At 38.2% G+C, this 23,951-nt stretch overlaps 1 protein-coding gene across 1 annotated transcript in view; it reads right to left on the bottom strand.

The window, feature by feature from the left end:
- RELN (reelin) overlaps positions 1-23,951 on the bottom strand; it is a 476,703-nt gene that overhangs the window by 251,336 nt on the left and 201,416 nt on the right. Inside the window, exons 5-6 of the mRNA XM_026503988.4 lie at positions 11,089-11,121; positions 8,289-8,367 (exon numbers count right to left, since the gene is read on the bottom strand). Coding sequence (XP_026359773.3) covers positions 8,289-8,367; positions 11,089-11,121 — 112 coding nt within the window. The remainder of the gene's footprint in view (positions 1-8,288; positions 8,368-11,088; positions 11,122-23,951) is intronic.

Here is a 23,951-nt window from a genome sequence, read left to right as displayed (position 1 = left end):
GTTCACTCTGTAAGACTGAGAATAATATCACCTTCAACGATGTCATGCCTTTTTTTTTTAAGAAGCTAACACATGCCCTCAATGTGAAAATGACAAACCCCATTTATGGCTCATCCTCATTACTTCTCACTGAGGAAGGTAAGAGAGCTCTTTTTATTTCACTAGGGAGTTTTAAATTTTGATCTCTCCTTTGTTAACAGGTACAATGACAAACATTATTTGGGTTGAAAATAACCCTTCTAATACCCTACGACTGCATGCAATATTCCGACCTCCTACTATGGTGAATTCCACTACATGCTGCTTGAAGAAATATTTTCTCCCTTGTTTCAAATGTACTTGACATTTAATTCCATTGAGTGAGCTCTTACTTCTGTCATCTAAAACAGAGATTAAAGAAGGAAATAATAAGCCTCAAGATTCACACCTTATTTTATTGGTAGGACACCTCCTGGTTAACCTTTCTATTGTAGATGAAGCTTTTCCCCAGAGCAATGACATCATGGTAAGAAAAGAAGAGGAAGGAGGGGGAGGAAGCAGGAGAGGAAGGCTAGAGGAGAGTTTTGTGATAACATAAAAGTTATTAACAAAAGAGAAGAAAGAGTGAGAAGGAGTGGGAAGAGGTGAAGAAGTCAAGAAGGAGGAAGTGAGAGAAAAAGTAGAAAAGGATGCCCATAAGATCAGAATATTGGACCATTAAACCCTAAAAAAAAATCAAATTATAATTTCATAACTCACAAATACACATATATATTAGAGATTCTGGCAAAGGTATGTCATCAGAGAAAAGATTTATTTTGCCTGACTGTTCTCATCTATTCATGATCTCCCTTGGTCACCTTGAAAAAAAATGTAAGGTTTATGCTCTGTGTTACACTGGGTAAGTCTATGAGGTCATATGTCTTCTAAGGGATCATCATTACCAACAAAATCCCCTGGAAATCCTTCAGCAGTGCCACAGAGCCCATGGTATCTGTGGTTTGTCCCCCTTCACCCAGCGCTATTGCAGGCTTACTGCCCATGGGCCTGTTGGACCTCAAGCACAGTGGATGGACTTTTATCTGGTTTCCTTCCCAGTGACACTGTTCATCAGTCTAACTTTTTTTCTGACTTCTTGGAAACCACTTACATTGTGGGTCTTATACTTGGCTACTAAATGGGGTCCTCTCTGTTTTTGTCTTTTCTTGGTGGGGGGTGCTTCAAGATACCAATGAACTATGACGCAATTTCACTGCTTGCTTGACTTGTTTTCTCCTATGGGCTAAGCTTTTAATCACTGAATAAAGCTCCAGTTAGAATAACTCACCCCCCTCACCCTAAAACCTTGGTCTTTTTATAGTCTTTGTTCAGACAGTTCTTTTTCTCAAAGAAAATAAACTGTGATCAGCCAAATCACCCATGTTTTTGCTCTATTTCAGAATAGTTGCTCCGATACATTAGTATTTTCAAGAGAATACCGGATGCAGCAGACTCTGTGATCTCCCTCTCGCTGGTCCTGTAGTATGATCTTTTACAGATACAAATGGAAAGGTTCTAGTCTCTTCTTGATTCAGGCAAGCTTACGCAATGCCACCCATGGCTTTAGCTTCCTTAACTGTAAACTGAGGGGCTTTCTTATGATAAACCAATGGACGGAGGTTTTCATGTACCAGAGGATCCGAGACAACTTCATTTGCGTCTTTCTTCTTGATGTCTCCTATCCCTGTCGGCATCACAACTTACTCATCTAAGATGCTTCTTCTGAGGACTGACTCCTGTTCTTCCCTGGTCTCTGCTGAAAAGGACATCTCTGCTATTATTATTGTGCTGGAGGGGAAACATCTGTTGTCGTCAAGTTGCCATTTATCATCATGTTTTCTAACAGTCCCACGTTCCCCACTAGAACATCAGAGCCTAGCGATATTACAGCTCCAAATGCCTTCTGTGATCTTCAGAAAACAAGCATTAAAGGGATAATCTGTTAAGCAAAACAAGGATTCCTGCCTGACTTTGTAATTGCTTGGAGGATAAAGATACCTCTTAAGAAAACTTAAGTCGTTTTTCACAAATCATTCACTTTCTAGTTCCTTTAACTCCCTTTCTCTCTGAACTCTTCATAACCGAGAGTTATGAATCAATAATGTTTCCTCTTTCTTATTTTTTCTCATTTTCTTATTATCACTGAATTTTTAAATTGAGGTAAATTTGCACACAGTGAAATATACAGACCTCAAGTTTTGACAAGTGTACACATCTATGTAACCCAGGCCCCTTAAGATACATATAACATATTTGTTATACTCAGAAAGCTCCTCCTGTCCTTCCCAGTCAATTCCCTATCCTGGAAACAATCACTGATCTAATTTCTAGCACTTGAGATAATTTTTGCCTATCCTAGATTTCACTGGAGTAGAACCATATAGTAAGAACTATTTTGGGTCTGCCTTCTTTCATTCAACATAATGTTTTTGAGATTAAACTGTGCTGCTTCAACAATCAACAATTCATTCTTTTTTATTGCTGAATAGTATTCCATTGTGTGGATATATCACTGTTTATCCATTCTCCTGCTGATGGGTATGGTACCTGGGATGCTCCCAGTTTGGGGTGATGAGCTATGTTTCCTTTTAATAAAATAAAACCAAAATTGTGCTCCATTCATATGAAATACTGGTAATGTTTATACCACACGAAAAAGAGTTTAATTTATAAAAAGGAACTATGAAAGTATAGTTGATATACAAGTAGTAGATACTTAAGGGAAATGTTAATGAGATAAAGCATATTTGTAGGTCCTTAATTTCTTCTAACTTGAGTTAGATGAGGGTTTTCTTCTCACTTCCCTTTTTTAAAAAAAAATATTTATCTGAGAGAGAGAAAGCAAGAGAGAGAGCACGAGCGGGGGGGTGGAGGGGCAGAGGGAGAGGGAGAAGGAGACTCCCCACTGAGCAGGGAGCCTGATGTGGGACTTGATCCCAGGATTCTGGGACATGACCTGAGATGAAGGCAGACGCTTAACCGACTAAGACATCCAGGCACCTATTCACCTCCATTTTTTTGGCGGTTGGAAGATTGTCTCTATATGAATAAGACATTCCTGATTCCTTCTATCACAGTAATGCAATTGTATTGAACACACTTGATGTGACAATGGAGAGTTGTCAGCAGTGCCAATAAATTGGTACCGCTCTCCCCCCCTTGTGGTCAGTGGCACATTCGAATCAGTGAAGTTACAACTGCAGTGTAGAGGTGGACTTGCATGTGGTCCAACCCCAGGGCAAAGTAGAAGTGGAGAAGCCTTACTCCCGACAAGCCTGAGCCACCACTATATTCCCCTGAGGGGGCTTTGTTGTTCTCTTTATTTGTAACTTGACTTGTTATCTCTCATTCAAACAAAGCAATCAGAAGTGCCTGAGAGGGGAGGAAATACAGGGCCTTTTCACTAGCAGAGCCCCAGAGATATTTGGGGAACAAAGAACAGAAGGACTCTTGCTCTGCATTTCAGGGAGGTAGAAGGACACTAGCTGCATGATCGTAAAACAGAGCACGGCATCGCCAAGATGCATGTGGTCCAGATCCAGGAGCAGCAGAACAGTTTCCTTGCCCCCAAGTCGGCATCAAAACAGAGCCATGCCCTGAAGGAACGGTTGGGACAAGGACAAAGGCTGTCTGTGTGGGCCAGTCACCAAAGACTAGATGAGACAGGGAGACGCCATGGGTATCTGCAGGAACAGATGAGTAGGAGCCCAGAGGTAACATCCTCATACCACCCCTGCCTTTGCACCAATAAGGCCTCTGAAACTTTGTTACAACATCAGAAAAATGGGAGAGGGTTAGCCAAAGGTGACTGAAATTAAGTTTTCACCACTGGTAGGAGGGGGACAATAAAAAGAAATTAAGTTGGGTTATGAAAGAATAAAGAAAGTTTTATTTCTCTGATGCCCAAGTTTGTGGAGAGAATTTATAACTGCTACACTTGTGTAAGCATAAACTTCTGGAATGACTGGCAGAAAGTGCTAACGGTTGTTGCCCCTGGAGGAAGGGAATATAGGTGTAGTGTGGGAGGAAGGCTAATTTTTATTATTTATTTTTTAATACTATTGGACTTTTTTGCCAAGTACATTTATTAATTTTTCAATGAAATCTAACATTTAAACTAAATAGATAGAACACTCAATATTAAATTGATGGAAAAAAAGTTTCTTGGTTCTATTCCAACTGCTGCCAAACACTTGGAATAGTAACTGGGCTGTTATGTTCACTCATAATAATAGTCATATTGTTTTATGTTCCTTGTTTTTTATGTACAGTAATTTGTACACAAGATAATAAACCTGGCTATCAAGTTTACATGTAATGGAGTGATAAAAAATTTGATTTTATTAGGTGAAGTTAATGGAAGCAAATAAGTTGTGAGTGATTAATTTTTAAATAGCTCTCCTCTTCCTCACTGCACAGACATGACTTCAGTTTCTTAATTTCTCCTTTAGCTTGTCCTTAAAAATTACAAATTAAATAATGCATATGATGATTTTCAAACCCCAGGGCAGAAACATGCTTATAAAAGCAGTACATTTTTCTCTTGTGGTAAATTCTCTGGTGATGTATTTAGTCACAGGTATTTGACCAAAAGCAGCACCCCAGACCCTCTGCTGTATGCGGTGGGGGGCACAGAGTTCCAGAGTGGGCAGCAAGGTTTTCTCCTTCCCACATGGTCAGAGTTGCCCAGTGATTTCTAATTCTGTGGGGGTGAAGAGAATCAAAGAGAAGATCATATAGAACAAACCTCACATGCCAGTATGTGTTCCGAGAAAACGGACTTCGGAAGAGTCAAAACTGCCCGCAGAGTTCCAAAATAAAGTAGGGCTTCGTTACTTTACCGGAAATATTTGACTGGGATGTCTGATTTTATTGGGTGCTGGTTTCTGACTTCGCGGAGTTTACGTCTGTTTTTAAGGATTTTGAGACAGCTCATATCCTCTTTTCTCCCCTTCTCTATGATTCTACTCTATTTTCACTAACATATGCTCCATATATTATATAATACAGATATATTTACTCCAATGTCCGTTTTTCATCCAAATGCAATGAGTGAAGACTTGAGGACTCGTTAAAATAAACTGGTTGACGATTTTTGAACTAATAATGATTTGGGGTCCTATGTGGGCTTAGAGGAGGCAAAGAGAACAATGCACAAATCCAGCACAGGAGGAAGAAAGGAAGGGCTAGAGGGAAGGAGGGAGGAAAAGAGGGAGAGAGAGGAAGGAAAGTAGGGGAAGAGAGCAGGGGAGGTAAGGGAGAGACAGAGAGAGAAAGAAAGAGAAAGAGAAAGAGGGAAAGAGAGAAAAGTAGGGAAGGAGAGAGAGAGAGAGAAGGGAAGAGGGGAAGGAACTACCTTTACTGAGCACCTACCATACCAGGCGTGGTGGCTGACCTTTGCAGGCTCATCAAACTAGAACAATGCTGTAAAAACATCTTCATCTCACTTTTACTGACTAGGAAACAGGCTCAGCATGGTAAAGGAAGCTTCTCGCTTTTCTCAAGGTACCCAGCTGGCCCGTGGTGAGCTCAAGAGTCAAAAGACATATGCTATCAGAACCTTTGCCACCTTTTACTCAGCAAAGTCATCTCTCCAATGATGTGAGGTTCATAGTTGGGGCTTTTTTTTTTTTTTTTTTTTTAATCTTAGAGGGGCTATGAAGGAGACTATGGGCAATAAGGGTTAAAATAAAATTACGCTGGGGGCACCTGGGTGGCACAGCGGTTAAGCGTCTGCCTTCAGCTCAGGGCGTGATCCCGGTGTTATGGGATCGAGCCTCACATCAGGCTCTTCCGCTAGGAGCCTGCTTCTTCCTCTCCCACTCCCCCTGCTTGTGTTCCCTCTCTCGCTGGCTGTCTCTACCTCTGTTGAATAAATACATAAAATATTTAAAAAAATAAATAAATAAATAAAATTACGCTGAAGTATATTTGATAGAAAACAGAAGCACATGGCTTTTTAAAATTAATAGAAGTTTTTTTTTTCTTTAAGTGGGAAAAACCGTAGCTTAAGTGAAAGGGACAAAAAATCCATAACTTCGGTCAAGAAAGCATATATCAGATCAGTCATGAAAATGGGTGAAGCAAAATCAATCAAGTTTATTGATTTCAAAAACAACAGAATTTGAACCACATAAAAGTCACATTTTGTATCTGTCAAGAAAACTCAGTGAAGACAATGAATTAGCTTGACAGAAATGAACTTGCCTTGAAAGAAACAAATCATCTGATAACATCTATATTAATGGAATATAAAAAACCCAAATGTCAGGAGGAGGAGAGAACCTTTCCTGGGTACAAGCAGAGCTTAGAAAGTTTCATTGGCCTTTTCTTAATAAAGATTTTCAATTTATTTTAAGAAATTTATATTTAGGATATGTTCACAGGGAAGTGAAATTTTATTGATAAATTATTTCTTGAATGGCACATAAATTATGAGACTTTATGACTCTGTCCAGTCTGATTTTTACTGTATAGTATGTAGATCGATACTTCTTTCTAGAAGACAGAAGAAGTTCCTCCATTATTGAAGCATCGCACTCTCTATATGTCATCCTCAATGCTCAGATCAGGACCACTTTCTCCAAGAAAAGAGTCATCTTTCTTTTTTTGGAACTACAGTACATATGTTATTTGTACCCCTCTATTACACTTAAGAATTTCTATCCTGGATTATAAGGTTTTTAAAAATATATTCTTAATATATTCTCTACTAAACTATAAGCTACTTGAGAGAAGGAACTACATGTCTTTTTAATTGATTATATAAATAAATAAAATGATTATTGCTTAATATTTGTTGAACAGTGAAAATAAAGAAAAACAGACATGAATATCATAGGCTGACATTTGAGGATGGAATTCTAGTTTTTTAAAAAATTTTTAATTTGAGTACAGTGGACACATAATTGCAGGTGTACAACACAGTGATTCATCTTCTGTATATGTACTATTCTGCTCACCACAAGCATAGCCACCATCTGTCACCATACAATGCTATTACAATATCACTGACTATGTTCCCAATGCCATGCCTTTTATTCCCATTCCCTAGCTAGAAGCCTGTATCTCCCACTCCCCTCCACCCATTTTGCCCAGCCCCCCCCTTCCCTCTGGCATCCATCAGTTTGTTCTCTGTATTTATAGGTCTGATTCTGATTTTTGTTTATGATTCATTTATTCATTTGTTTCGTTTCTTAGATTCCATGTAAGTGTGAAATCTCATGGTATTTATCTTTCTCAGTCTGACTTATTTCCCTTAGCATAATACCTTCTAGGTCCATTCGGGTTGTTGCAAATGGCCAGATCTCATCCTTTTGTTATGGCTGTGTAATATTCCATCACACACACACACACACACACACACACACACACACGCACGCACACAGCCCTTCCTTATTCATTCACCTATCAATAGACATTGAGGTTACTTCATATCTTGTCTATTGTAAATAATGCTGCAATAGACATGGCCGTGCATATATCATTTGAATCAGTATTTTTCACTTTCTTTCTAGCCTCGAGCATTGTTTGGATTTTGGTTGCAACTTGAAAGTTTAAATTAGAGCTTCAAATTTATCTCGAACTCTTGATTGTGCATACAGAAACATTTAGTATCATAGAAAATCCACATTCAGACATTCCCTGAGATTACACAGATTGATTATAGCTCTAGGTTGATAGACTTATTTCTCCAGTCAGCAAAAATATGACAAACTGCCAACCAATTCATGCATCCATTTATGTATTCAATAAGTTTTTCATGAATGAGCTTGGTTCATTATTTCTTTCCCCTCAAACAGCCCATGGAGTTGCACCTAAGCTGTCCTCAAAGGAGAGACCGGAGTATAAATAATGAGGTGGCCCAATAACTTAGAAGTTAGTTGGAAGTATGACTCAAATCACCTGTCATTTCAGATAATTTCCTTTCTTTCGCTCAGCATAAATGCAATTATTAGACACATTAAGGCATAGTTTTTTCTACATAAAGAACTTGTACAACTGAAAAAAAATCTAACCATACACATGGCTTCGAGAGGGCACTTAGACTCAACTCTTAAAGAAGTCATGAATTCATGCAGTCTACGTAAAGCCCGGTTTCCTAGTTGGATAACTCAAAACTCTCACCGATCCCTTAGTGCTAATGAGCAATTTAATGTTATATAACTGCTCCAAAGGAGCAGTCGGCATCTTATTTATTTATTTATTTATTTATTTATTTATTGGCATTAAACAAACAAACCGAAGTGAGCCATATTCCCGTAACTTACCATATATTTGGATTCAACTCTAGTTGGTGGTAGGAGTCAAAGTCATCTCGTAGGATAATGCTGTCGCTATGTACTTCAGCTAAAAGAAAAATAAAATACTTAGAAAAAAATTACACTAAACAACAGATTAAGCTACACAAAAGGGTCAATGTGCTGCCTTTATGAGGAATAACAATATTTTAAATTAAAGCTGAATTTTAAATAAGCAGTTGATTCTATTTGCTTTGCACCTAAACTACGAAGGGAAAAGGGTAAAAACTCTGCTGTTCAGACACACAGAAGTCTGGAAACCAGAGTCCCCAAAGAGAAATCCTACTAAATCGTCATCAGCCAGAAGAGGCAGGAAGGCCAAGGTCAGTACCAGCCCACAAATAGAGGTCATCCAGACTTGCCTCTCATAGCTCAATATGCCCAGAAAAGACTCAGTGTTAACTCACTTTACAGCATAGATGGAGATGGAACATTCTGGTTGTTTACTGTCGGCTAATATGGCTGGTATTTAACCCATTTCCTCTTCTCTTTCCTACTATCCCTCTTGTCCTGGCTCATTTTCTCTCACTCCGTATATTCACTCATTTTTTTTTATTTAATGGGTTGTTAGTTGGTAACATTTTTTCCCCTCAGAGCTACACTGGAGAAATGATCTACGTGAGTCCGTGAAAACCCCAAGTAAAGTCATGTTAAAAGTCAGGAGGAATACCAGGAAGACATCCATAGTTTAAAGTAAATCATCATTATACTTGAGATTGTATTAAATACCCATTTTCAAGCTTTAGAACAAGTATGGTCATTCTAAGAGCAAAGACTGTCTTCGTAAACTATAGAATATGTGGTATTTCCACTGAATAGACAAGTTAAAAATTTTGTGGCTCATTTTTAAGGTTGTGTGAGAAATGACCACTATTTCTACTCAATTTGTAAAAAAATGATTTTAGTGCTTAAAAATCGTCTCTCATCTGATTTCCGTAGTTTGCTTGGGAAGTTTGTTTTGGCTAATACACACCCTCCAGGCCTGTATAATTTTGTTTAACAAGTTTACACATGTTTTTTTGGAAAAAATTAAAATCATAAGATGTAATTAATCAAAAAACTAACCCCCAATTTTTATTATATATTTTATATTTTATTTCTATTTTATAAAGTATATTTTATATATTTTATTATATATATCATATATATTTTTTATTTTATTTTTTTTGGCTCACTTGAAAATAATTTGTTAACTCACTGGGTAATTAAAATCACCTCCAACAATCAGGAAGCATATTTCCAGATTCTCTTTGGTGACACTGCCACCCACAGCCACCCTCGCTCTCTTGATTCCAGGTACGCCAGCAGGTGAGCACATAATGAAGTCCGGGCAACCAGTGAATCAGCATGTATTAAGAGCAATGGCTGCTCAGACTCGGAAGCCTTAGGCAGGACAACAGGGAGAATATGGATTTCCGCTGGAGAGAACGCTGTGATGTGTTCTGTGCGTGGGAGTGATTTAATGATTCCTCTGAGCCATCGGATGCAGGGCCTGAAATGCCTACAGGGTACAGCTCTCCCAAACACCTAACCTGGCCGAGACGCGGCTGTGCCACTGCGGGTCACCAGCCCGCCTCGGCTGCCAGAAGGCATGCTTCTAAGCGCTGGCATTTGTCTGCCAAAGAAGAAGAGCCCCAAGCTGTAGCATTACATAAAAGTCGAGCTTCTCGAGGCAGATTTTCAAAGAGAAAAATAAATTAATTGGGTTTGTAAGTTGAAAGGAAAAGCCCAAGAGACAAATAACTGACCCATCTCCAAGTCCCACCTCGAGAGACATCTGAAAAGGCTGGAGCCAGCCAGGATGATTTATTTTTCATTCTTATGACATAGTGTAGTGTAGGAAATGGCTTTTAAAATAAATCTTCACTAACACAAATGAGAAACTGAACTCTTAAAGATCGCTTGTTTTCTAGAGAATGTTTGACAAAGGCATGGATAAGCCTCAGTGGTTACTGTTCATGTATTTACTTCTTTCCAAACACGATTACGTCATAGACTGTACACTGTACAAAAAGGAATTCATTCCATCCTCAGAACAACCCTAGGAGGTAGGTACTCTTATGACTTCCATTTTACAGATGAGGAAACTGAGGCCCAGAGAGGCTAAGTTACTTACTCAATGTACGTGGCTAGCGAGTGGAGAAGGTGAGATGAGCCCAGGAAGTGGCTCCATAAGCTGTTCCCGCAAACACTTACACAACCTTGCCTCCCACGGCATTATGGAAAGAACCCGAACAAAATGAGAGGCGGTAACTTTACATGGTACCATTACACAAAGCTCATAGTTATTTAAGCAGCCTCATTTCAATTTTTACAGAAATGACCAAATGCCTTCTCTTTTTACAACCCAGTACTGGTCTGAACAGGTATCTTAAATCTAAGATGACCTCCACTCCTCCATACTCCTAGCTCCTTGCCCACTATCCCTATGATCTACTATTTGTGATGGGTAGGAGCTCTGGGGAGAATTTAGCATTAGAATACAGGATGGAAAGGTCACACTCCACAGGATCCCGAGGCATCCCGAGGCTGAACGTACTAACAGGTTCAAAAGTTCCCTCCATTAGCCCTAGCTGGGCAGCATGATTACCTCCTCGGTGAGGTCCTGTGTTCAAGCATAATCAGAACCTAAGACCAATTTCAGTGAATGATCCGTGAAAATCAGGGCAGGAAGTTTCCTCATCTCTATATCATCTGCTCACATAGCCAGGGGAGTGAAACAAGCACATCTAGTACTAAGATTAGTGACATCAGGGTCTTAAGCACTTACCTAGATGTGGGTGCGTCGTGGCTTCTGTTGGAGCTGGACCGAGAGAGAAAAAGGGAAGGATGATTGATTAGCAATGAAAGCAAAATCCAGTAATAATCAAATACAGTGACAAAACTTAGGTCATACTATACAAATTAAATGGTCAGAACCTTTTGAGAGGAGTAGGAAAAAATGTCAATAAACGTCTTAAAGTAAGACATCCAACACTCTATTTAGTTATTCTATTTAAAAGTACTGCATTACTCCTAAAGTGAAGAGTAGAACCCCTTACACTCAGGATAGTTGTTTATTATACTAGCTTAGTCAGGTATCCCTGGAAACACACAATATCAATGTGATGTGATATTTAATGGATATGCCAAAACTTTTCCTGAGCATCCAGTACTGTCAGGGGCTGTTCTGGGTGTTAGAGAAATAGATAAAAGCACCACCTTTGCTCTCAAAAAGGCTTACCATCTGGTAACTCTGGTTACCAGCTATGGCAGTGTTTGCAGGAGGCTGGGAGGAGATGGAAGACAAGGAAGGGATACTAAATTCCAGACTGGACAGTAAGAGGGTTGTCAGGAGAGGTTTTTCGGAGAAGATGATTTCTCTGCAGATTTTTTTTTTTAGACTTTGTTTGAGAGAGAGAGAAAGCACGAGAGAGGGAGAAAGAGAGGAAGCACGGGAGAGAGAGAGAGAGAGAAAGCACGGGAGAGAGAGAGAGCACGGGAGAGAGAGAGAGCACGGGAGAGAGAGAGAGCACGGGAGAGAGAGAGAGCACGGGAGAGAGAGAGAGCACGTGGGGGGGGGGGGTGGCGGGAAGCAGACTCCCTGCTGAGTAGGGAGCCTGACGCAGGGCTTGATCTCAGGACCCTGGGATCATGACCTGAGACAAAGGCAGACGCTTAACCAACTAAGCCACCCAGGCGCCCCCTCTGCTGAGTTTTGAAAGATGAGCAGAAGGAGGATAGGCGGTAGTACAGGAGCAGAGAGGTGTTTCTTTTTGGAATAAAAGTGAAATGGCATAGAGAAGCAAAAGAGAGGATCACCTGGGTGGTGCAGCAGTTAAGCATTCGACTCTTGGTTTCGGCTCAGGTCATGATCTCATGGTTCCTCCAATCTTGGGCTCTGCACTCAGCAGGGAGCCTGCTTGAGATTCTCTCTCCCTCTCCCTCTGCCCCTCACCGTCCCCACATTGCTTGCTCACTCTCTCAATAAATAAATAAATCTTAAAAAAAAAGAGAGAGAGAGAGAGACAGAGAGAGAGAGAAGCAGAAGAGAATGGCTTCTTGGAAGAACCAGAACAATTTCAGCATGACTAGATGAAAGTTTAAGAGGAAAGAGTAAAAAAAGGTGATATTGGGAAGATCAGGGGGACAAGATCATAGAAGTGAATGCTGGGGAATTTGGACTTGACCATGAGAGCTTGAAGATTTTCTGAGCATTCATGAGCAAAGGAGTGGGTGTTCAAAATATGCTTTTTAAAAAAGGGCACTCTGCAAATAAGGGACACTGCCCACTTAATACTTTGGTTATCTATTTTTTTTCTTGAAGTGAGTGTATGAAGAAATGTTGGCAATTCACTGTCTAAAAATTAGAACTCATGACATAAATGTTTTTAAATCTCTTGCAACAGTGAAAGAAGAATTTCAGTTAGATGTGAAAATATTAATTTCTAATACAGTGCTTCAGCTGTGTTAGGTGAAAAATCCAGACTTAACAGCATTTTAAAACTACAGACTAATTATTTGTCTTATTGCTTCACACCAACATATTTTGCATATTGAAAATATCTGTGCTTGATTTTTTGAAACAGATTCTGTGGTAAGTGTCATGGATACAATTGTTAGTATAGAGTTAGTACATACATGCAAATGCTCTGACTCATCACCAGTTTATGAAACTTGAAAAGAAGCAGAAGAAAAACGGAATGATCTTGTATTTTGTGCCAATGCTTATTGGTTATGTCAAAGAAGAGTTTTACAAATATTCATTTAACTGTTAACTCTAATTTAATATATTTTTGAAACAAAAGGAATAATTGCTCAATAACCAATAATCAATGACAAAAACATGCCACAATGATGTATGTTGCCTGACCAGTATCGCCTCTCAAATGAATGAGCTAAGTCTGAAGCTTCAAGTAAGGCAAGAGTTTATTTGCAAAGTGCTTGGAAAAGTAAGAGAACTCATATTGAAAGTAAAATCTCTAAAATACAAATAAATAATGATTTTATACATTTTCCTAACATGAATCAATAAGCAGAAGATTTTAATTACAACTGACATTTTTTAATTGTCTGCAAAAAAACCTTCAAAAATATTTAAAACGTCTTGTTGATATGATAATTTTGGAGATGCTTTTCAATTTACATAATATCCTTGTGAAACTCATGTTAATAATAGTAGGTTGACATAAGAGAAATACTGAAAATATATCATTAATAATTTTATATTGACTACAGTACGTTGAAATGTTTAATATTTTCTATATCCCATGTTAAATAAGTTATTAAAATTCATCTATTTATTTTTGTTTTTTAAATATGGCTACTAGAATGTTGAAAATGATACATGTGGCTTGCATTATACTTCTACAGGACAGTGCTGAACAAGAGCTAGGAGGGAGATCTGTGCTGGATATCAATTAAGGATTCATTATCACGCAGGAAGTGTGAAGTCATGGAAGAAGACCATGTCACCCAGAGAGAACGTAGGGCATAAAAACAAAGTGAAATGGAAATGTAAAGACACATTTCAGGGACTGGCAGAAGAGGAGCTAGCAAAGGGGTCTGAGAAAGAGTACATTCATTATGGAAACAAGGAAAAGAGAGTGTTGAGAGAGAAGAGGGTTGAATGAGAGTAAAATAATCCTAATAAAGATGATATCTATTGAAAACATCCTGTTATCTAAGCACTGGTAAGCAGAGTCTAGAGATGAACCCAGAGAATTTGGCTTCAGAGGCCACACTTGTAACTACGGTGCAGACTGTTCTTTCAAGAAAGTTCACTACAAAGTGAGAGATGAGATTTTGTAACACATAATGAGGAATGAGGATCAAAGAAATTTTTTTTGTCATTGTTTTCCTTGTTTAAGATATGATAGTTGTTAACATGCCTAATATCAGAGAGAGAGAGGCAGAGGAAGAAGCAGACTCCCTGTGGAGCAGAGAGCTGGATGTGGGACTCGATCCCAGGACCACGGGATCATGACCTAAGCTAAAGTTAGATGCTTAGCCGACTGAGCCACTGAGGAGCTCTGATATCAGCTATTTTACAAAAGGGGTTCTCTGTGTTCATAGAATAAATTTTGAAGAGGGAGGAAGTAACACTGATATCTATAAAATATTTAACTTCAAAAAAACCTGGGAAATAAAGTAAATGTAAAATTTATGGCAATTATCAATTAAAAATACTTACTAGCCAGTACCATGGTTAGATAAGTATAACAAAATATCTGTAGAGACATCAGACCTACTTGATTTTATATGACTCCGGTGATTAAGGCCTGGACCCAATAAAAAAAATAAGTTCTAAAACGTTTTACTCTACTTAAGAAGTCTATCCACAGTGCTAGCTACCTTTTCTACATTATTTTGGCACATGTCATCTTATACTGAACCACCTATAACATAATCATCAGGGGAGGGCCAATTAGAAAAGGCCCACTGAGTCAGAATCTTTGGGAGTGGAGGCTTAGAATTTTTTTTGTTTTGTTTTTTTGGTTTTGGTTGTGTGCGTGTGTTTGTGTGTGCGTGTGTGTGTGTGTGTGTGTGTGTGTGTGTGGCGGAACAAGAAAGGAAGTTATTTCAGTGACGCCAACCCTGGGAAGACAGCAGACCAACATCTCAAAGACTGTCTCCAGAACTTGTATTTTTAAAAACCTTTCCTGCTGATTCTGTCAGAAAGCCAAATTTAAGAACCGTTGATCTTAATCATACAATCCAGCCCTTATTTTTACAGCATGCAGAACTAGTCTCTGTATTAAGTATATCTTTTCTCCTAAGAAGAAATTAGTTCCTCAAAGGGGGAAAATATGCCCACCCAACACTAGCCTACACTGTTAATTGGTTCTCAATAAATACTGAATTAAACTGAGAGCTATTTCTTTGTGTGTGTGTGTGTGTGTGTGTGTGAGAGAGAGAGAGAGAGAGAGAGTGCGGGGGGGGGGGCAGAGGGAGAAGGAGAGAGAGAATCTCAAGCAGACTCCCCGCTGAGTGTGGATCCCAACAGGGCTCAGTCTCACAACCCTGAGATCACGACCTGAGCCAAAATCAAGAGGCAGACACTTAAGCGACTGAGCCACCCAGGCACCCCACAACTTCTTCATTGTAGTATATTTTATGAAATTTTGGAAAATGAATAATTGAAGATCCAAACTTCTGGGGAAAAAAGCCAAAATGTATTCATAACATTGTGAAAAATTCCTCTAGTATAACAGTCTGGGTAGTTTAAACACCCAATAAGTATCCACCTGAATTTAATGTAATTCAACAAATTTAAATCATATTTTAAATCACTAGTTAGGAAAACGAAATTCAACATTTTTAACAAAATCTACTGAGATAACTCAACATTATTTTATCAGAAAGAGAAACCTAGTATGCATTAAACTTGATGGAAGGACAAGTACAAATTTCCTTGAAAAATATTCACCCATGGATGGTATAAATACGGCCCAAAATCTAGTCAAGTATTGGGCCTCGGAAGCTTATTTTAATCATCTCTCAGTAAGTGATTATATCAATCTAGTTTTATGTAGTATAACAAAATACCTGAGCCTGTAAGAAGCTCAACCTTTTTTCCACATTTATTGGGGTAAATGTACCACAGAAAAATTAGAATAAGTAGCCTGAAGAAGTATAATGTAGTTTAACATTATTTATTACACTCCCACTTGGATAGTACCTGCTTTGCCTCATACTACTAACATGGATGAATTATGCAAATCTGTCATTAAGGCTTTACTCTTTCTTTATTAAATATAACATGCATGCTTTATAATTTGTCAACCTTCCAGGAGCTTGCCCTTACCACATCTCCAACTACAGATACTATGTGTACTTTCCTGCTCCTTTGCCATTGAACTACTTCTGACTCATCTTTCTCGATTGCTTGAATGTTTTTATCTCAACATTTTGTTGGTCTGTTACTGACTATCTCTCCAAGGACCTTAGACTGCCCCCACCCTACCACCCCCACTGTGGTCCAATTTCCCAGCTCCATTGACCCAAAATTGCATGACCAATTCTAGCTACCACATAAAGTTGCCAAATGGCTTAGACTGGAAGTTTTGTTTCACGAGAGAATAAAAATGTTCTAAAGAAGGCTTTGGCTTTGGAGAAAACAGGATAGAACACATCTTTAACAGAAGTATAAAGGACATCCCAGTTCTTTCCAGGTGTGTCTCTCCATCAGGATAAGAACACCAGGTCAGACAACCGACCAGGTAAACAGAGGGAAGGATGCACTGAGGATGGGGTTCCTACTAGTGTTCAGAGGAGACTGAATTAGAAACAGAGGAAGATGACTGGAATGGTTTTGTACCCAAAGAGATCACTGAGGGGGACACCTCATAATAGGGTCCTGATTTAGCTTCACTGGTGAACCCCATGAGGCTATACATCAAGTCTGGACAGAACTTTAAGCTGTGAGAACTCACTCACTATCCTAACCCAAAACTGTTAACAAATTTGGATATTCCTAGATTCACAAAAATGAGTAGTTGTACACTCTCTACTACAGAAAAAATTCATTTCTGAGAAAAATACCAAAAGTTTACTTTAGCTTACACAAACATGTGATTACTTATTAAATCTTTTATCTTCCCATAAATGTTGGGGCAATTCAGCTCAATAAGGAAGTTTCTACCAATAATTTGTAAACTCTTATAAACAGTGCAATGGTTAAAGGCCAAGCTTTCAATGGTGTTTTAGAATCAAAGTACAATGATCACAGGATACCGTATCTTGCAGCTGGAGTTCATGGATCACTCCAAAGAAATCCATGAGTATTGGCAATGGATAAATAAACCCAACTTATAATTCTGAATATCTACTAATTTGTTACTAATCCTAGGCAAGATGACAACACTATCTGTGTTAACCAAGAGATAAAGGTGTAAATGAATTTGAGTTTCAGTGAACTCAATGTCATTCAAAATAATCACACATCTCTGTAATCTTTACCCACAAACTTACTGTCATTTAGATTTACAAAAATTACAGAAGTGGCGCCTGGGTGGCTCAGTCGGTTGGGCATCCAACTCCTGATTTCGGCTCGGGTCACTGTCTAATGGTCGTGGGATCAAGCCCTGCACTCAGCGTGGAGTCTGCTTTGGATTCTTTCTCCCTCTCCCTCCTGCTCACCCTCTCTCTCTCTCAAATAAATGAATAAATAAAATCTTTTTTAAAAAATTACAGAAATTATGTCCTCTGTATAGCTTGATCATGTTCAGGTAATTGGACTGAACCAGAAATTGAACTTAAGTTGTATCGTGATAACATCAGGACTATGCCAAAGTCATCAAAATGAATCAACTTAGTCTAAACCACAGATAAAATATGAAATGCTAAATAGGCTAGTTAAAATGAACTTTCTACTTTGCTTAAAAAAAAAAACAAAGTAAAAACAAGTCAAGAGAATGTAAGAATCATGAGAAATTTCACTAAAGCCTCCAATGTTTTTTAAAAGCCTGTTTCCTGCAAAGGATTAAGAATGAAGGTATGACTTGTTTTTAGTTGAAAAAAGCTGAACACCTTTAAAATGTTTTAATTATCAATGCAATTTGGTAGCAATTTTACCAGGAAAGCATTACTAAATGAGGACCTATGAAATTTCATGAGTCAAATATCTCCCGAGAGCAGTTAAACAAGAAAAAATAATAGGAAACTTTTAGAGTTTTATGCATAATACAATTTTTTCATGTTGAATAGGTAATAAATGTTCTAAAGACTGTCAAAGTGATTCATAAATACGCACTTAATTTTTCCAGATTCCTTTTGATGTTTGTGATAGTGCCACTTAAAAATAACTTAAAAATTATTTGTCCTACAAATTCTCCCGCAGGATCCACCCAGATTATTTATGTTGGTAGAATACAAAGCTTTAGATCAATAATGAAATGTTTCAGTGTAGGTTTTTGCTGCTTAGCCAAACATTTTCTTAGAGGCTAGGGTACTATTAAATGACCTGAAGTTTAAGTGTGTAATTTTACTCAGATTTTATAGAGTATGTAAAGAAGACAGGAGTGAATTCTCTACAATTTTTTAAAATTTCAATTGCAGTAGAGTTAACATACAGTGTTTTGTTAGTTTCAGTTGTACAATATAGTTATTCAACAATTCTATACATTACTCAGTGTTCATCGTGTTAAGTGTACTCTTGATCCCCTTCACCTATTTTACCCATCCCTTCCACCAACCGCCCATCTATTAACCATCAGTTCGTTCTCTATTGTTAAGAGTCTGATTTTTGGTTTGTCTGTTTTTTTCTTTGTTCATTTGTTTTGTTTCTGAAATTCCACATATGAGTGAAATCATATGGTATTTGTCTTTTTCTGACTGACTTAATTTAACTTAGCATTATACTCTATAGATCTATTCATTTTGTTGCAAATGGCAAGATTTCATTCTTTTTTGTGGCCACGTAATATTCCACTCCATTCCAATATTCATCTGTTGATGAACACTTGGGCTGCTTCCATAATTTGGCTATCCTATATAATGCTGCAATAAACAGGGGTGCAGATATCTTCTTGAATTGGTGTTTTCATATTTTTTGGGTAAATATCCTGTAGTGGAATTACTGAATCACATGGTAATTCTATTTTTAACTTTTGAGGAACCTCCAGACTGAATAGCAGTGGATTTTTTTTTAGTTAATAAGCTAATATAGTTGAAAATAAGAAACCTGAATCACTGTTTTTAGAAGGTACTTTAAAACGTGCTTGAAAAAATATATTCCTTGTAGAGCTGCTTTTTTATTCAGCTGTGCTATTCTTTTTTTTTTTTTTTTTTAAGATTTTATTTATTTATTTGACAGAGATAGAGACAGCCAGCGAGAGAGGGAACACAAGCAGGAGGAGTGGGAGAGGAAGAAGCAGGCTCATAGCAGAGGAGCCTGATGTGGGACTCGATCCCATAACGCCGGGATCACGCCCTGAGCCGAAGGCAGACGCTTAACTGCTGTGCCACCCAGGCGCCCCTCAGCTGTGCTATTCTTGAAATGGTTTACTAATCTCCATGAGCTATCATAAGAACAAGACTGGAACTGCCTTGAATGAACACAATGAGTGCAATGAAATCTGTACTAACGCAGATTTCATGAAGACAATTGTGCCAGGGATAGTGAAGGTGAATGATTATTATGTGATACACTTGTAAAGGGACCTAATTCACATCAAAACAAGCAATTCATATCACAAAGGCTGAATAGGCCTAACATGAAAATAAGCAAGTTCTGTAGCAAAAATTTCAATGAACAACATGCTTCTTGGTCTCTTTAAACAAGGTGACCATTGATTTGTTTAAAATCAAGTAGGAAAAAATGTGTACTGATACTTTGTTGAGTAGATGGAAAAAGCACTTAGCCCATACATGTTCATGCATCTTTGTGTTGGGCGGAAAAGATTTTTATTTATTTTTTAATTTATTTTTATTTAAAAAAAATATTTTATGTATTTATTTGAGAGAGAGACAGACAAAGATAGTGAGAGAGAGCACGAGCAGGGAGGATAGGGAGAAGCAGGCTCCCCGCTGAGCTGGGAGCCTGACGTGTGGCTCGATCCCAGGACCCCGGGATGACCTGAGCTGAAGGCAGACACTTAACTGACCGAGCCACCCAGGCACCCCCGGAAAAGATTTTTAATAGCTCATTATTTTCCACTCCCAGTGAGTTAATCTGACCTTCCCTATATTATGAAAATAACTACTTATCAACCCTTTTCCAAACATTTAAACACAACTAATGTTAAATATCTGTCTATTGCTTGGCACAGAAAGAGTTACTCTGTGGACATTATCTTTCATTTGCTAAATACATTTTCTCTATTATCTCCAACTCTTTACAGCATCTCATAGACTGTAATGATTTGTCTTATGACACTGGCAAGAGAGCAGCAGTTGAGCTTTGCGATGGAAATGGAAGATCAGAATGCTTCAATAAACTTAAAAGGCAGTAAACACCTCTAATTTCATATTAGCTTCTAGGATTTCATTTGGATCTTGGACCACACAGTCATGCTTTTCTTAATCACATTCCCATAGCTTAAATCTTTGGGTGTTTTTAAGTAAATATCATAAACATGGATCATTATATGGTTTTTCAATATTAACTCGAAGCAGAAATTCTTCCCATCATCAATTCCATTTGTCTAAGAGACATATTACATGCTGAAAGTAAAGCTTCATTTCTTAAAAAAGCATTTCTGCATTTATGCTTTTTCAAAAGTTGAGCCCACCAGCATCTCATGAGATCACAGCAGCCTAGAATAGGCACATTAGAAAAAATGAGGTCATGTTTAACTCCCCCAAAGGTTGTTTGTTGGACAAAAGTGTTTATCTTTCAACTCACTTATTTTGGAGGGAAACTTTTAAGTAATCATGTTAATCTAAAATGTATTTCTACAAATTTTTTCAAGAAATAATTCAGTGCAAAGGATGGAGATTTCAATATGCTGAGCAGAAAAAGGAAGGGTTATCTAAAAACAAATTGAGGGAGTGGTTAATGAGCTTCGTGTTAATATTATTGATTACTCAAAAAAAAAAAGGTTTTGAGTCTGGCAAGCGATATACATATGATGACAGGCACTTCTTACAAATAAAGGTATTATGTTATGGGAACTATATCTCCCGGATCACTTAGAATTCAAAGGCCCTAGGTAGTTTTGCCTCAGGTATCTCTTCACCTAATTTGAAATTCAAATGTATGAAATTTCCAAAGCTAAATATGACAAATTAGACACGGTCTGTGAAGTTACCATTTAATGAGCTATGAACCTAGACTTTCATCTCCCCAGGAATAATTTCTTTATTACTTTTGTATTTTATTGCAATAAAGAACCATTTGACCTTCAAGTATGATAATTAAGCTTCCAAAAATGTTATAAATTCAGAGTGAAAATAGTTCTCTCTGTGTTCAGGAATATACTTATGATCAGTATAAAAGATTCCTTAATATTTAAAGACAGCTAAATTATACACAGAACCAGCAATATTAGGAGGTATTTTTCTTTTCCCTTCCCCCCCATTTCCCATCTCAATTTGAATTGTGTCTCATAACAACTTATCATCTGTCATATTCTAAAATAAATGGAATAGGAGAAAAACTAAAATATATCTTTATAATCTGCAAATGGGGGAACAGAGAACTCTGTCAGGTATGATTTATTCTACCATGAGCTGTCAATAATGAGATCTTCAATACACACACTTGCGACTTCTTGTCTTGCTATGCTCATGCCCTGAACTTTTCTGGGCGAGATAACCACACATTTTTCAAAACTATGCCTATGATATGAAATAGAAGTTTTAAGTGAAAATCAGAATACAAAACAATACAACATCTGAACTGTTGGTGAATAGTTGTTTGTTTTTTTTCTTCAAATAACTGTGTAATAATTTTTTAAAACATCTTAGACCTTTGAAAACTTGAGGAGAAGGGGTTGATGGATGGGGCAGAGGAGAGAAAGTATAGCTAAAAATTGACCTGTAGGCTGAGCACATATGACATTTAACTAACAGTCAGAGGTAGGAAGGGAAATCATTAGGATCATCACCATCATTATATAATTAATAACAATTACTACAATACTAATACCACTACTATGAAGAAGAAGAAGAAGAAGAAGAAGAAGAAGAAGAAGAAGCAGCAGCAGCAGCCGCCGCCGCCTTGTTGCTAGAGCAGAACTTTGCTAGAGGTCTGCCAATATCTGTTCTCCTTTCCTTTGTTTTAACTGAACTGTGGCCCCCAGTTAGAGGTATCTATCACACTGTCCCCTGCAGCTTCCTGTGACAAAGGAATTAAGCTCTGCTCTTAGGGAGTGAGCAGAAGTGACCTGTGTCATGTTCAGGGCTGGGTCATGCCCTCTAAAGGAATGGCCATGCTTCCTTGGCCCTTTGCCCTTCTTGCTAGGACACGGTAAGTGCTGGAGCAGCCAGCTTGGCCCCCCGATTTAGAACCACAGAGCCATTCCAAACTGCCTCCAGACTGATTTAGGATGGAGAAATACAGTTCTAATCATTTAAGCCCGCAGTTTGTCGCACTTTGTCATAGAAGCTCTATACTCTAATTAAAAAGAGTTAACTTCCTGTGGGCTGGAGAAGGGATCCGTTTGGGGGAAAGGTAATCCCTCTGTATCTCACTCAATCCTAAAAGCTGGAGTGGAAATGAGGGCTGCTCCGACTGTAAGTTCGGATGGTTAGAGACTCTATCTTATGTATCTCTGTATCCCCTGCCTGGCTCCAAATACGTTAGTTTACTGGGTAGTGATAACACCAACAAGACATTAATTATTGGGCACTAATAATACCAGCAAGACATTGCTGTTAGGAAATTCTAATGTTCTCTGTTCCCTCCTGTCCTGGTCACTTGAACCTCTGTTATTACCTTCACGTTACCTTACTTCTGACTCTCCTTTATACGCCTAAGGATACGCTGTACAATTCGCCTTGTTCTAAAATAGATACAAGGCAGCTTGCGAATAAGGACAAAAACAAAAAAATCAAAAACCACAAAAACAAAAACCAAAACCAAACCAACCCCAAAATGGCAATCAAACAGTTAATAAAGGGGAAAACACAGAGACGGTAATAAATGAGGGTCAGAATAAAACCACATCCAGTTGAGGTGGGTAAGATGCATGCTGTAACATCTTAAGTTTGGTCCTGCTCTAAAGTTACAGAAATTGAAGAGTTCATAACATGAAAATTAAACACATTGCTCAGGGGAAGGGGAGGTACTTCCCCAGATTTGGGGAAAAGTCAAGTTCAGTTTAGAATATATTGAGTTCAAGGTACCTAAATGGCATCCAAATATAACTGCCTAGTAATAATAACGATAGTCAACATTCAGTGAGTATTTAGGTGCTAGCCACCATCCGCACATCACTTTTGCATTTAATCCTCACAACTTGACCATGTTCCTTCTGGGTACAGAATATTGTGCCAGGCACTTGGGAATGGTATGGGACACAGCACAGTATGTATTAATTAATATTAATGAATTCCAACTCTTAAAAACCTGATTATGAAAATCTGTATTAATGATTACATTAAACAACTGAACCTTTGAATGTAAAAATACGGTTGGATTAATAGGTTGCGTGAATAGGATTTTGCAACCCAAAATAAAATTATAATTTAAGGTGTGTTCAGCACAGCTTTGCTCCCTTCCCCTAAGTAATTATAAAGATCCCAAACCTAGGCTTTTTCTCCTTCAAAATAGGGGGAATCCAGCAGATTATATAGCAACTTGAGTAGAAAGTGTACTTCTCTGGATCCAAAAGAACTGAATGTCAAATTCTTCTCGGGCATAAATCTTGGTGTTTTGACTTTGGACTAGATAAAGCTGTCAAGTGGGAATGTATATAACCCTGAGAACTAAAAAGAAGGCTGTTTAAATCTAGGTTCAATCATCTTGGGATAAACAGCACCAGTTCAAAGCACCATGCTTTAGGAAATTAAAAACGTAGTCAGACATACCTAAGGCCGGTAGCAAGAAATTTTACTATGGCCCCATGAGTCAGCTCTTCGATGTTCCTTTAAATCTCATCTGTCCTCAGGATCGCTTAGAAACACTTTTTGCCCGCCCCAGCCCTAGGAGGGTTTCAGTTCCTCCCCCTGTCCAGTAGTTTTTGACACCTTGAAGCAAGATTAAGAGTT

This window comes from Ursus arctos, unplaced genomic scaffold (assembly GCF_023065955.2).
Source record: "Ursus arctos isolate Adak ecotype North America unplaced genomic scaffold, UrsArc2.0 scaffold_3, whole genome shotgun sequence".
NCBI classification, from domain to species: Eukaryota; Metazoa; Chordata; class Mammalia; order Carnivora; family Ursidae; genus Ursus; species Ursus arctos.
Note: the sequence above shows the minus strand (reverse complement) of the source record. Positions and strands in the feature narration are given on the sequence as shown.